This window comes from Hyperolius riggenbachi, chromosome 10 (genome assembly GCF_040937935.1).
Source record: "Hyperolius riggenbachi isolate aHypRig1 chromosome 10, aHypRig1.pri, whole genome shotgun sequence".
Taxonomy (NCBI): domain Eukaryota; kingdom Metazoa; phylum Chordata; class Amphibia; order Anura; family Hyperoliidae; genus Hyperolius; species Hyperolius riggenbachi.
In genome coordinates, this window is record NC_090655.1 from 231,654,887 (window position 1) to 231,670,095 (window position 15,209).

Below are 15,209 nucleotides of genomic sequence, written 5' to 3' on the forward strand. Positions count from 1 at the left end.
CAAACCTGGCGTGGAACTCGTGCTGGAGCTTTTGTCCCACGCCTCACTGATCTAACCCTAACCTTGTGTGATATATATGGTAATATACAGGCACTAAAACTACTCTGCAGATCAACTCCAATTTAAGGGAGTTGCTCTTGGTGTATAGGAGAATTATCCTGGTGCTGTGTTGTTATTGTGTAAGCGACAGGCTATTGATTTATACATGTACATTACTCTATTAATGCTACTTCATGATGGCTGTATGTGCTGTTACTTTGCTCTTGGATGCAGTTTTTTAAATGTTGTATTGTTCTATGTTAATAAAATGTTTTAATGACCATTAAAGGAAATCTGTAATGAAAAAAACAGCCCCTAGGGGGAACTTAGCTCGGGAGGAGGAAGTCTCAGGATCCTAATGAGGCTTCCCCCATCCTTTTATGCCTCCTGGATCCAGAGCAGAAAGCCCTCGAACTCCACGTGCCGCAATATTTACCTTATAGTCTCCAGAGCAGGTGCAGTAGAAGCTTTCCGATCGGGCTCCAGTGGAAATAGCCAATCCACATCGGGTGATGGAGCCTAAGTAGAGAGCTTTTACTGCACCTGCGCTGGAGCCCTGAAGGTAAATATTGATGCGCGCTGCTGCGCCTGCACAGTGCTTGTCAGGGTTATTCTCGGGGAGCCAGCGATGGATCTCTGAGGATGAACAGGACAGGGGAAGAGTCATTAGCTTCCCCCTTCCAAGTTAAGTACCCCGTAGAGGCTGGGGTTTTTTGTTTTTTTTGTTAAAGGTGTACTTTAAATGGCCTGACTCACCAATTACTAATTATTTCTATTCACTTTACTGTGTATTTCACTAACAAATAATCCCATAAAGTCCTGTTACAAGATTAGCATCTTTTTTTGAGAAGTGGGGACATCTACAGCTATTTTGGAATTATATAGACCAATCAGGTCACTTTATTTAAAGCTTCCTCTACACCATTCAATTCCTGGTGCAATCGATCAAATTCGATTAGATCGATTAAATCCGACATGTCCGATCGGGATTCAATCGATCATGTGATTGATTTGCATTGAAAACTAGCCAAAATCGATCACAAAATCGACCAAATCCCGTTCAGACACGTCGGATTTAATCGATCTAATCGAATGCGATTCAATCAAATTTGATCGATCACACCTGGAATTGAATGGTGTAGAGGGGGCTTTTGGGGGCATTATGAGTAAGCAATCTGGAACATGCCAGTTATATCAATGCAATTGACATATGAATCAGTAGAATTGTAAACTAACATGGTATGTGAGTGCTATATCATATACAGTATATCTCTATCTGTATATCCATAGCTCTATCTATCTATACTGCAGACATACTCAGATAGCTCCAATACAATTACAAAGTATGCTTGTTTTGGCAATAAACACGTTTGTATATAGGAACAGTTGCTGGTTATGGAGATGGGACAAAGGGGCTTAATTGGTGTATATTTCATATTTAAAATAAAATTTCATATTACCTTCTCTGCTGCCAGTCCCAGCAATGTCTCTTTTCTGCTTCCTCCAACTCCACCTCCAACCCCAAACTTCCTGTGTGTACCTGCCACGTGCAAAAGTGAGACTGACATCTTGTGGAAAGTAGTGGAACTGCAGCCATCATGCTATGTGCGTTTCCCATAAAAATGGAAAACAAAAGTTTGCTTTCTTAAAACAGAAAGTATTTGCGATAATTTAGGTTGGAGTGACCTCCGAGATGTTTCCCAGTGCATAACTGCTGAATATATGAAAATTAACCATTGTTGTCCTTAGAAGCTAAACAAACCTCAAGATCCGCTGGAATATGAACAAAAATAAGACGAGCAAAATTAACTGTTGCTGTAAAGGTTGAGTTAGGGCTTATTTTCAAATGATGTCTTATTTTTCCCTAACCAACAATCTACATTAACCTCCTTAGCGGTATGGACGAGCTCAGCCGCCCGACGCCGATGCGCCGCTATAGAGGCCTCCCCCCCCACCCCAGACCCCGTGCGCAGCCTGGCCAATGAGTGCCAGGCAGCACTGCGGGGTGGATCGGAACTCTGGTTGTCGTCATGGTGACGGGGGAAGCCCTTAAGGAAATCCCGTTCAGAGCGGGACTTCCTTACGTGGCAACGCGCCGGCGGCGATCGGATGTACACGCTGGACGCCGCACGGAGGAGGGCATCATGTAGCTAGCGCTAGGCTAGCTACATGATTTTTTTTAAAAAATTAACAAAAACTGCTGCGCCGCCACCCTGGCGCAAGTAATAGAACGCCTAAAGAGAACCTGAACTGAAAATTAAAAGTCCAAATTAACATAAACACATCATACTTACCTCCTGTGTAGTCTACTTATCAATCTCTTTCTCCTCTCCTGCGTCCTGTTTGTTCACTGTGATCAATGGAATTCTCTGTCCCTCATTTTGAAAATGACCATTACCCCATAACAGCTTCTGGTCAGCACACTATTAAACTGTAATATCACCCACTTCAGCCATAGGGAAGCATGGACATTACCTTGAACATTCATTTGTAACTACCAGCAGGCTGGGTTGCGCTGCTGTGATCTGCCTCAAACCATTCCGTTAGAGCGCCACGTCGTTTCCACGTCGCCCACTTGCAGCCAGTATCCATATTGATGACTAAGACTTACATGGGACTTTTGCCTATATTAAAGAGAACCTGAACTGAAAATAAAAAGTCAAACTAACCATACACAGGTCATACTTACCTACTGTGTAGTCTACTCCTCTATCCCTTTCTCCTCTCCTACGTACCATTTTTCCACTGTGATCAATGGAATTCTCCGTCCTCCATTTTGAAAATGACCATTACCCCATAACAACTTCCTGGTCAGCACACTGTTAAACTGTAACATCGCCCACTTGAGCCATAGGGAAGCATGGACATTACCTTGCACATTTAGTTGTAACTGATAGGTGCTGATATACAGTATAATAACTGACAGTAACTGGTATATTTCAGTTCTGACAAAATATTGTCAGAACTGGAAGGGATCACTGTAAGATTAAAATGGTGAGCTTCTGAGAGGAACTGACGGTGAGGTAAGTATGTAATATTCATTTGCAGCTACATCCTGTGTTTATTTTAAATAATTTTACTCGCTTCAGGTTCCCTTTAAAGTGGACCCAAACTAAAAATACAAGATTTCAGAAATAAAATCTATTTTCTAAATTATAATAATAAATAGCAGCCTTTTTTCAGCTGCATGATGACAAATATAAAATATTTTACATTTATTGGAGAAACCCCTCCCTTTCTTTCATATTGCCGGCAAATAATCCGGCAAACTGGTGGAGTAGATGGTGTCCAGCAAAGGAGGAATTGCTAATGGCTGCCACCTGTATAACCCTAGTTATGCAAAGAGGAGGGTGAAAAGCATGCACTGAAATGCTCATAGGCTTGAAGGAGTGTTTATTTATATTTGTATGTATCAGAGTGGTGCAACTAATTATTTTGAATTAAAAAAATGTTTGGTTTGGGTCTGCTTTAAGGACTTGTGTACCATTAAGTGAAACAATACCAGTTGCCTGGCAGCCCTGCTGATCTATTTGGCTGCAGTAGTGTCTGAATCACACCGGAAACAAGCATGCAGCTAATCTTGTCAGTTCTGACAAGTGTCAGAAACACCTGATCTGCATATGCTTGTTCAGGGTTTATGGCTGAAAGTGTAAGAGGCAGAGGATCAGCAGGACTGCCAGGCAACTGGTATTGCTTAACAGGAAATAAATATGGCAGCTTCCATATCACTCTCACCTCAGGTTCACTTTAAGCCTGGTACACACCTCAAAAGACAACTGCAATGGCTAGCGCTTAGGCATTGCGATTTTGCAAAGTGCTTTTCAGAGTCATTCTTACATGAATGTGTATTTTTGCACGTTCATTTAATGCTGCTGTGGGAACACCCTCATAGGGTGACACTGCACTAGTACATTACTGATCACCGGTGATCAGCAATCGCATCACTTTCGCTCCCTGTGTGAACCAGACCTTAAAGGGAATCAGAGACGAAGCACCCTTGTGTATTTTACCATATACATCAGTAAGAACATTAGAGAAAACACTTACCATGCTCTCTGTTTCATCCTCACGGCTAAAAGTGTCTGTTAACAGCTGTGATAAGAATCCCGGACTGAGCATTCAGTCTGGCTTTGCAGGGAATAATTATAGCTGAGTCATTATAGCAGAGCCACAAGGGGGCAGGCTTAGGCTTTAAAAGACACCAGAGAAGACAGACTCAGCTATAATCTTTCCATAGCAAAGCTAGACTGAGTGCTCAGTCGGGGATTCTTATCAGAGGTGAACAGTCAGATTAAACAGAGAACAATGAAATAAAGAGCAGATTAGGTGTTTACTGTCATGTTCCCACTGACTTATAAGGTAAAATACAAGAGTGTGCTTCATCTCTGGTTCTCTTTAAGCCTGGTACACATTTTAACCATTTAAGTACCAGCGGTCTCTGCCCCCTTAAGGACCAGAGAATGCTGGTACCAAAAATGTCGGAACACCAATGAATACCAATGAATCGCCGCACATACCCACCGCAACCGCCATCAACGCCACATGTCAGGAACCTCAGCCACCCACTCTGCTGTCTCTATGACGGCAGAGTTCCTGTGAGCAGGTCAGGAGCTGCTTTCATTGGCTCCTGACCCTGTCTATCAGTGAAAGTCAATGGTAGTTGCTCATGTTGAAAGACAAGGTCAGGAGCCAATGAAATTGGCTCCTGACCCGCTCACAGGGCCCCTCTATTATAGAGACGACAGAGCCCTGTGAGCTGCGGCAGGGAGACAGAGGTGAGACTGACAGGAGCGACAAAAGCGGCGATAATACGCGGCGTCGGTGAATTGGATGCTACGCCCTACCAGCCAGATCAGCATCAAAACAGAGTGTAGATTTCAATTAGCATCGTCCTTAAGTGGTTACATTTTCAATGACCAGCCAACTGGCCTAACAGAATATATTGTGCAAGCAAGCTCTTATGGAAGTGGTAAAATTACGATTGGCCAATTGAAACTGAGGGGGTGTACCAGGCTTTAGATTGCATATACACATGGGCCAATCACTGACCAATTTTACCACCTCCACGTAGTATGAGAGGCAACAGATTTTAAATTCTATGATCAGATTGTAGGTAAGCTCTCATACTACATGGAAGTGGCACAATTATACAATGATTGTCCATATAAAATTGGATGTGAGTACCAGGCTTTAAAAACCCAGCTTCATAAACCTTTAGATGTGCAGGCCTCAATCATCAGCATCACCAGCAGTGGGAATTCTGATGATTAAAGGGGATCTGTGGATATTTATAAAAACAAAAACTGACACTTACCTGGGGCTTCTACTGGCCCCCTGCAGCTTTCATGTGCCCACACCATCCTCTACGATCCTCCGTTCCCCGCCGCTGTTCGCGGTGCAATTAGCCGTCTATCTAGACGAATGCAACTGCGCCTGTGCGGCCACGCAAGTCCTAGCTTCTGCTCGCGGCTCCGGGAGTTACTGTGCAGGCGCAGTATAAGTTTTCTCGTACTGCACCTGCACAGTAAGCTCCCGGAGACGCGAGCGGGAGCTAGGACATGCAGGGCCGCGCAGGCGCAGTTGCAATCGTCTAGATAGATGAATAATTGCACCATGACCGGCGGCAGGAATCGGAGGTTCGTAGAGGTCAGCGCAGGCACATGACAGCTGCAGGGTCCCAGGTAAGTGTCAGTTTTTGTTTTTATAAATATCCACAGAATCCCTCTAATTAACATTTATTGCCATGTAAAACCTTCCACACACTCTAAACATGAAAACATACCCAGTGTAGGTTTTGGTGTCTAATGAGGTATACTTCAAGAGAGAAACATTTCCCACACTCTGAACAAGCAAAAAAAAAAAAAAATTACTTTCACTATTGTGAATTCCGTGTTGTATAAAAAGACTTATGTTTTATTTAAACACTTATCACACTCACATCATGAAAAATGCTATGGCATCTAAGAAAGTTTCTTTTCTCAGATTATTTTCTCAGTTTCTTCCCCAAAGTCTTAGCACTCAAAAGCATGCTAACCAGTGTGACTTCTCTGATGTTTAAGTAGGGCACCCTGCTGAGTGAAACATTTCCCACACTCTAAACAAGAAAAAGTGTGCTCTCTTGTGTGAATACCCTGTTGTCCATGAAGGTGTCCTTTGTCCATTAAAAGTTTCCCACACTCTGAATAATAGAAAGAACGTTCACAAGTGTGGTGCAACTGGTGTTTGACGAAGTCTTCTTTACGCATGAAACCTTTCCCACATTCTAAACATGAAAATGGCCGCTCGCCTGTATGAATTCTCTGGTGTCTGAGAAGGGTTCCTTTCTGAGTGAACCATTTCCCACACTCTGAACAGGAAAATGGGCGCTCATCTGTGTGAATTCTCTGGTGTCTGAGGAGGGTTCCTTTCTGGGTGAACCATTTCCCGCACACCGAACATGAAAATGGCCGCTCCCCAGTGTGCACTCTGTGGTGTACAGAAAGGAGTGTGTTATTTTTAAACCGTTTACCACACAGAGTGCAGGGGAATTTCTTCTCACCTCCCCGTCTAAAAGCACAAGATTTTGTGGAAAAAGATTCCTCAAGGTTAGAGAGATATTTTGACATAACGTGAGATCTTGGCTGGATATTTGAGGTCACAGGATGTGATCTGTCAGATGATTCCTCAGGATTAGGGGGATCCGGTGATCTCTCCTCGTGGTAAAGTCTATGATGTGCATTTCCAGTAATGGGGTTTCCTCCCGAAGAATATTGGGTGACGCCATTATCTTCTGCATTATAATCTGGAGGTGAGATAAGACGTCCCTCCGAGGTGTTCCCCACATCCTGGCCATCTATTTGGGAGATAAGTTTCAAGAAGAACTGAATACTGAATATAACTTAATGAATACAATTTCTTGTTTTTTGTTACATTGTCATCATAATATTATTTATAAATCATTTAGTCAATGTTTGATCACTGTACAATCTTTCCTCTCCCTGATTTACATTCTTAAATTTATTACAGATGGTAACATGTTTACTGCTGCATCACTGCAGAATGTATGTTTGTTGTGTTTTCTGAAGTGAGCAGAAACAACACCTGGTCTCCCATAATGCACTGGGAGGAGACTGGGTGACATCATAACCTAGCAAGAAAGGGGAAGATCTGCAGCACTGTCTGTTTAGGTGTGCTAGGCCTCACAGTAACAAATTGAAGAGCGAGAAGATTAACACTACTATGTTATAACAATATTGATTAGGAAAAAACATGATTACATAGCATAGGGCATGTTAAACACATAAAAAAAAAATCACCAAACCACAGGCAATCAATCCATAACCAGGTATAATATAATATAGATATTGCGACTAGCCCAACTGCACACACACTTGATTAAATCAATAAACCACAGATATGATCCCTCTAGATTGTAAGCCTTCGGGCAGGGTTCTCCTCCTTATGTCTCCTTACTTATTCATGCATCTCCATTACTGATCACTTATCCTATGGATCTAAATGAACTCGACTTGCCTAATCTCCATGCTCCCATCCAGTAACTGATTAAGCATTACCTGGTACTTATACTGTGCTGCGTGACCTAGTTTGCATGTATTCCTGTATTGTCTTATTGCTGTTTGTCACCCTTAAATATTGTCTGTAACCTAAACTAATGTCCAGCGCTGTGTAATATGTTGGCGCTATAAATCCAATAAATAAATATGGTCCCTTTAACCATCTGTCCACAGGATTATTTAAAAAGAACACTTCTGTGATATGAAACCGGGTTCAGTATATCAGTAATGGTTAAGGGCTCTGCCTCTGACACAGGAGACCAGGGTTCGAATCTCTGCCTGTTCAGTAAGCCAGCACCTATTCAGTAGGAGACCTTGGGCCAGTCTCCCTAACACTGCTACTGCCTATAGAGCGCGTCCTAGTGGCTGCAGCTCTGGCACTTTGAGTCCGCCAGGAGAAAAGCACGATATAAATGTTATTTGTCTTGTCATAAGTGCACAGGGGGCAATTAATTAATTTTTTTATTTTTTTTTAAGTGCTACTGTATATACTGAACTATGGCCTTGATTCATAGCACACAGTGCGGTAAATGTAAAGGGCTCAGTAAATCACTGCATTCGGTATTTTAGACTTTTGTGTGCTAATTCATAAAAATGTTCACAGGTGCGGTAGAAGTTCAGTAATTTACCAGCTTCAATAGACAAAACTCAGTGCAGAGACAGCATTACAATAGTAAGAGGCATCCTGACATCCCTTTAGATGTACATGTTTTGCTATACTGTATGTATGTTGTACTGCCTCTGCTCGCTCTGAATCTGTCTATTAGTCTTTTTTTTTTTTAAATCATGTAGCTAGCCTAGCGCTAGCTACATGATAGCCGCTGTGCAGCGGCATCCCCCCATCCCTTCCGATCGCCTCCGGCGATCAGAGCAAACAGGAAATCCCATTCAGAACGGGATTTCCTGTTTGGCTTCCCCCGTCGCCATGGCGACGATTGGGATGACGTCATCGACGTCAACAACGTTGTGACGTCAGAGGGAGTCCCGATCCACCCCTCAGCACTGCCTGGCACTGATTGGCCAGGCTGCGCACTGGGTCTGGGGAGGGGGGGGGGGCGGCGGGTAGCGGCGAATCAGCACGGAGCGGTGGCGATCGGTATATACACGCAGCTAGCAAAGTGCTAGCTGCGTGTAACAAAAAAAAATTATGCAAATCGGGCCACCAGGGCCTGAGAAATGCTCTGCGGCGGCTTACCCCGAGCTCAGCTCGGGATTATCACCCAGAGGGTTAAACATGTGTTTTCTCACCTTCGACGATATCCAGATTACATTTCTCTTGTTTAATAGACCCCATCATGTCGCCCTCCTCCATAGACTGCTCCTCACCCAACACATATGACTCTTCTTCCTTTTTAATTGTCCTCTTCAAATCATCCTCCTCCATAGACTTCTGATCACTAATTACATATATCTCTTCTTCCTTTTTAACCTCAACTTTCAAATCAACATAACCTTCATTCTGAAACAATGAAATGATAGAAAACAATATTTTAAAGACAGAAGAACTAAGTGACATACTACATAAAAGAGTATTTTCCCATTCTGTATGAAGCCCCATTCGGAGTGTAAAACCCTCAGTTCCACCTGCCTGATAATGGTGGGGGATGGTGTGACCTTCCTGCATACAATCCTGGGAATAAAAACAATTGCTTCTCTTCTTAGTAGACGATTTGAGAGTTGGCTGATTCTCCGCCATGGAGTCCTTGGAGATCTCCCCATGTCCATTTAAGTGCTGCCACTCCTGCATGGAGAAATAGACAGGGACATCCTTGCACCTTAGTGACACACACAATGATACAACCATAATGCGGACATATCTCTTGCTATTACTGAATAATTCCCAGCTCTGCTCACCTCTCCTGCCAGCAGCTCAATCATTTTGTGGATGATTTCTAGAATCTTCTTCCCACTGTTTCTCTCAGCCATCAAGGAGTGAGGTGAAGGCACTGTAATGGGGTATGACCCATGGAGACAGCTCCTAGATGTTAGTAGCTCACCAGATGTCTTCTTCACAACTTCATAATCCTTTGTAAACACATACAGAATACATGATATCCATGTAAATTCCAGAAAGCCTCCTCGCCTCTCTAGCTAAGTGTATCTATATGTAGCAAAGATAAACTTGCAGCCCCCCAGCCCTGCTAGTCCCAAAGATATGATATATGCACCTATCTTGTGAACCAGTGGGTCTGCAATTTGGCACAATATAGGCTTTTGGTGTGGGGGAAAGAGGAGTTGATCCCAAACCTACCCTTTAAATCTGGTGTGTGTAGGAGGTGTGGAGGTGTGGCTGCGGTGATCTTGTGCCTAACATTTAATGAATCAGGGGTGCATCTATGGGCATGTGCACTGATGGGGACTAAGGTTGATTCATGAAGCTTCCATGACAGCACCACAAGCTAAATTCAAGGCTGCACGCTACACTCGGTCTTGCAGCGTAGCGTGCCTTCCTTAGTTAAAGTGTTCCATTTAATGTTAGTTAAAGCTTGTTAATAACATAGTAACTATGTCAATTAACATAGTAGCAGCCGCTCTAGTGAAGTGTCGTGATACTTCACAGCAGTGGCTGGCAAACGCGTGTTGCTATATAAGCAGAGTGTGTAACTAAGGAAAGCACGCTACCTTGCAAGACCGAGCATAGAGTGCAGCTTTGTATTTAGCTTGCGGTGCTGTCATGGAGCTCGTGCTGCTATAGCAGTGCCGCTTCATGAATTAGCCCCTTCGTTAGCGCCGTAAGCCTTACGAAAATGTCGTATATAGAGAGACAGATGATCCAGGCACCAGTTAATAATCAAAGTGTCACCTTTATTTCCTTCTCACAGCAACGGACATGTAATGCAGTAAAAAAGGGCCTACTTTGATTATTGGCTGGTGCCTGGATCTTGTCTCTCTCTATGCTACTGGAATCTGTGCTCTGGAGGCACAGCCATTGCAACTGTCACTCCATGTACTGTCAGTCAGACAACTTGTGCCGATTCTCACTTTCTCTTTCATATAATGAAAATATCAATACTGTGCATGTCTCCTAACAAAACTGATACTGAGCATGTGTGTGATGAGGAGCAGCTCAGTGACATAGGGCAGCACAATCAAACATTGCACCAACACCCTGACTTCATCTGTCTGCCATGAGTCCCCCCCATCTATGCCTCTGATCTACATTCGGACACTTTCTTATGCTTTTCCTGCTGAGCAAACACAAAGGCTACAAAACCTGGACCATATTCTGCAGGCATTCTTATTTTCAGTTTTTGTAGTCTGCTCAGGTAAACTCTGACTCCTCAGAGTCTGCGACTCTGGCCCTTTTCAGACACCGGGGATCGAAATTCCACATCAAGCCTGAGTATAGGTAATACATAATGAATTAAAGAGACTCCGTAACAAAAATTGCATCCTGTTTTTTATCATCCTACAAGTTCAAAAAGCTATTCTAATGTGTTCTGGCTTACTGCAGCACTTTATACTATCACTGTCTCTGTAATAAATCAATGTATCTTTCCCCTGTCAGACTTGTCGGCCTGTGTCTGGAAGGCTGCCAAGTTCTTCAGTGTTGTGGTTCTGCTATGAACTCCCCCTTCCAGGCTCCTCCATGCACACTGCCTGTGTGTTATTTGGGATTAGAGCAGCTTCTCTCTTCTCTCTTATATTTTACAAGCTGGATAAATCGTCCTCTGAGCTGGCTGGGCTTTCACATACTGAAGAATTACAGACAAGGGCAAAGCTGTTTGCAAGAAGAAACAAGCAGCCTGAAACTTCAGTGCATGAGAACAGGGGGAAAGAAACACACAAATGATCTCTTGAGATTCAAAAGGAAGGCTGTATACAGCCTGCTTGTGTATGGGTGTATTTTCTATGTGTGGACATACTGTACATCAACCTACTTCCTGTTTTGGTGGCCATTTTGTTTGTTTATAAACAAACTTTTAAAAACTGTTTTTAACCACTTTTAATGCGGCGAGGAGCGGCGAAATTGTGTCAGAGGGTAATAGGAGATGTCCCCTAACGCACTGGTATGTTTACTTTTGTGCGATTTTAACAATACAGATTCTCTTTAAGTCACCTGACCCTCCCAGAAATCTCCTCACCTCTCCAGTAAGCAGGTAGACGATCTCCAGGGTGAGGTTTAGTATCTTCTTAGCCATGTGACTCCGGTCCTCCTCCATCCTCACTGATGTGGTCATGTAATCTTTGCAGGGAGCTCTTCTCTGTAAAGGGATAATAAGCAGGATGTTATCTGGGCCAGAATATGACTCTAGACTGTATTATTATGGGAGTATATTACTGCCTGTGCTGCAGATCCAGTATGGTAAGGCAGTTTTTTTATATTTTAAGAACTGTACAGAGTATATTGTCTTGTCACTTAACTGTCCCTCAGAGAGGCTCACAATCTAATCTCTACCATGTCATATGTCTATATCATATAGTGTATGTATTGTAGTCTAGGGCCAATTTAGGTGGGAAACCATAGTGCACAGAGGAAACCCACAAAGATATGGGGAGAACATACAAACTCCTTGCAGATGTTGTCCTGGCTGGGATTCCAATCTGGGACCCAGCGCACCAAGGCGAGATCTCTAACCACTACGCCACCATGCTGCCCAATCTATAATACTTACAATCTGCAGTATAATGAGAAGGGCCTTTACATATTGGGAGTGTCTGAGACAGGAACCATCTTGTGTTTCGAGCAGTCTACATCTTTGTTTCAATAACTGGCTGTTGTGAACATCCGGATTTGCCAAACACAGTGACTACTGCTACTATTGTGCCACTTTCTATGCAGCGCCCTGCTACCATTTACTTTTACTTGTGGTAAATGTCAGTTCAGATTTTCTCCTTTTATTTTTAGACATATTACAGGCTTTTATTATATCCACCTTCTTCTGTTCTGTTTTGTTTATATACATATATATCCACCATTCCACTTTCACATATCCTTTAATTTACTCATGTTATTTTGGTCCTTGTATTGTGTGTGATAACTGAAAGAGAATGGAAAGACTTTACCTGAATGGACTCCGAACAGCAGGACAGTACACAGCCAAACAAAAGTCACATGCAGTACCTGCTGTTATCGCCTTCAGCCAAGCTTTTCATCAAGACACAGAACATTTATATCGCACTTTTCTCCTGGCAGACTCAAAGCGCCAGAGCTGCAGCCACTAGGGTGCACGCAGTAGGTAGTAGCAGTGTTACACGATACGATTCTTTGTACGATTCGATTATGATTCTATTTACGATCTGATTAAATCCATCATGTCCGATCGGGATTCGATTCGATTCAATTCGATTTGCCATTGCAAAACAATGACAAATCGAATTGAATCGAATCGAATCCTGATCGGACAGGTCTGATTTAATCAGATCGTAAATAGAATCGTAATCGAATCGTACAAAGAATCGTATCGTGTAGATGGGGCTTTAGGGAATCTTGCCCAAGGCCTCCTTAATCCGATCGGGATTCGATTCGATGCAATTCGATTTGCAATTGTTTTGCAATAGCAAATCGAACTGAATCGAATCGAATCCCGATCGGACATGTCGGATTTAATCGAATCATAAATAGAATCGTAATCGAATCGTACAAAGAATCGTATCGTGTAGATTGGGCTTTAGGGAATCTTGCCCAAGGCCTCCTTAATGAATAGGCGCAGTCTTATTGAATAGAAAGAGCCAAGATTCAAACCCAGGTCATCTGTGTCAGAGGCGGAGTCCTTAACCATTACACTATTCAGCCACCACACTGGTATCTAACCGATATCTGTTATTTGAAGATTGTGGCCATTTATCTTTGCAGCAAAAGGGGGTTAGCTTAAAGGGTCTAGAATCCCAAGGTCTGAAAGGTCTCAACAGTGTCTTTTTCTTATTTCTAGAAATACAAGTCCCAACATTCCCCAATGGTATCTCTCACGGTTTCTGTTTGACCTGTAGAACTGCAAGTCCCAGCATGCACTATTTGTAGAAATACAAGTCACTGTCTGTCCCACTGGTGTCTCTCTCTTAGATAAGCAGAACCACTCATCCCAGCATGTCCTCTATTACCATCTCTCTATTGTGGTTTTGAAAACACAAAAAAAATCATTATCTTTTCCATTTGTATAAACTACAAAGGAGGTTTTATGGGACTACAAATCCCATCATATCTTACTGGCATCTCTTTTGTTCATATAAGGATAAGTCCAAGTATGCCCTCTATCTCTTATGCCTGGCACACACAGTGAGATTTTCTCACAGATTTACTGCCAGATTGATTATTTCCAACATATCTGATCTGATTTCCAAAGAAGTGAATGGAAAATCGATCGTAAATCAGATCGGACATGTTGGAAATAATCAATCTGGCAGTAAATTTGCTAGAAAATCTCATTGTGTGTACCAGGCCAGTGTTTTTCCCAGGCTCTTTTAGCCGGGTGCTCCACCCGGCTAGTTTTGGTGAGCTCCCGTCTGTCATCGGCTCACGTCCTCCATTGTAAGCAGAGTTGTGCAGAAAAGCACCTGCCTTCCATTCTCTCATCTCGCCCCACCCGGCTATTTCATCATGCCACCCGGCTGAAAAAAAATCTCTGGGGAGAACACTGCAGGCATTATATCTGTGTAACTAAAAATACTGAGTATAATTTTGCCTTCTTAAAACAGAAGATATTTCAGAATCAGAATCAATTTATTTGGCCAAATACGTTTGCACTTACAAGGAATTTGACTTGGCAGTTGCTTAAAGGACAACTGAAGTGAGAGGTATACAGAGGCTACCATTTTTATTTCCTTTTAAGCAATACCAGCTGCCCGGCTGTCCTGCTGATGTTCTGCCTCTAATACATTTAACCACAGACCTTGAACAAGCATACAGCAGATTAGGTGTTTCTGACGTCATTGTCAGATCTGACAAGATTAGCTGCATGCTAGTTTCTGTTGTAATTCAGACACTACTGCATCCAAATATATCAGCAGGACTGCCAGGCAACTAGTATTGTTTAAAAGGATATAAATATGGCAGCCTCCATATTCTTCTCACTTTAGTTGACCTTTTAGGGCTCGTTTCCACTGTTGCGGTGCGGAATCACCTGGATTCCACCGCGGACGAAATTGCATGCGGATGCGTTTCCGCATGCGATTTCGCATGGCAAGGAACCAGGCGAATTTAACCATGTCACTGCCTGTGTAAAGCTCCATAGCTTTACATGCGAAATCGCACGTGAAATCCGCATGACAAAGCCGCATGCGATTTCCCTATTAAAAGCATTGCGGGCGATTCGCCCGCATTCCTGCCGCACGCGAAATCTGACGCCTCTGCCGTGCAGATTTCCCCCGCACGCCAAAACGCACCCGCACGACGCACAAGTGGAAACAATCCCATCCACTTGTATTGCCTATGCGAATCCGCATGCGGTGCCTGCATGCGGATTCGCTATAGTGGAAACGAGCCCTAACAGGCACAAGCAAAACAATACACGGACAGACAGTTTTAAGGAAGCAAGTGTAGTTTCCCATGATGATATTCTCAAATATGCATATCATCACTCTATGTCCCTAAAGCCAGGCATACATTCAGAATCGCTGGTGTGTAGTACATTTTACAGAACCACATCAATCCAATATCATACTTCCCAACTTTTTGAA

The 15,209-nt window shown here is 43.1% G+C and overlaps 2 protein-coding genes across 6 annotated transcripts in view; both read right to left on the minus strand.

Annotated features, from left to right (window-relative positions):
* The window catches only part of LOC137536893 (zinc finger protein 850-like), a 42,554-nt gene extending 41,012 nt beyond the window's left edge, over positions 1 to 1,542 (minus strand). The window contains exon 1 of the mRNA XM_068259074.1: positions 1,500 to 1,542. The gene's annotated coding sequence lies outside the window, so the exon portion shown is untranslated. The remainder of the gene's footprint in view (positions 1 to 1,499) is intronic.
* A 4,382-nt stretch (positions 1,543 to 5,924) lies between these two features.
* LOC137534763 (gastrula zinc finger protein XlCGF57.1-like) overlaps positions 5,925 to 15,209 on the minus strand; it is a 37,269-nt gene continuing 27,984 nt past the window's right edge. For 2 of the 5 annotated variants that reach the window (XM_068256395.1, XM_068256398.1), the window contains 5 exons: positions 11,678 to 11,797; positions 9,447 to 9,617; positions 9,181 to 9,333; positions 8,841 to 9,051; positions 5,925 to 6,871 (listed from right to left, as the gene is read on the minus strand). In XM_068256395.1, coding sequence (XP_068112496.1) covers positions 6,069 to 6,871; positions 8,841 to 9,051; positions 9,181 to 9,333; positions 9,447 to 9,617; positions 11,678 to 11,797 — 1,458 coding nt within the window. In that variant the 3' untranslated portion in view covers positions 5,925 to 6,068. Of the gene's footprint in view, positions 6,872 to 8,840; positions 9,052 to 9,180; positions 9,334 to 9,446; positions 9,618 to 11,677; positions 11,798 to 15,209 lie in introns of those variants that run through there. The other 3 variants (XM_068256399.1, XM_068256396.1, XM_068256397.1) reach the window with 3 other exon arrangements.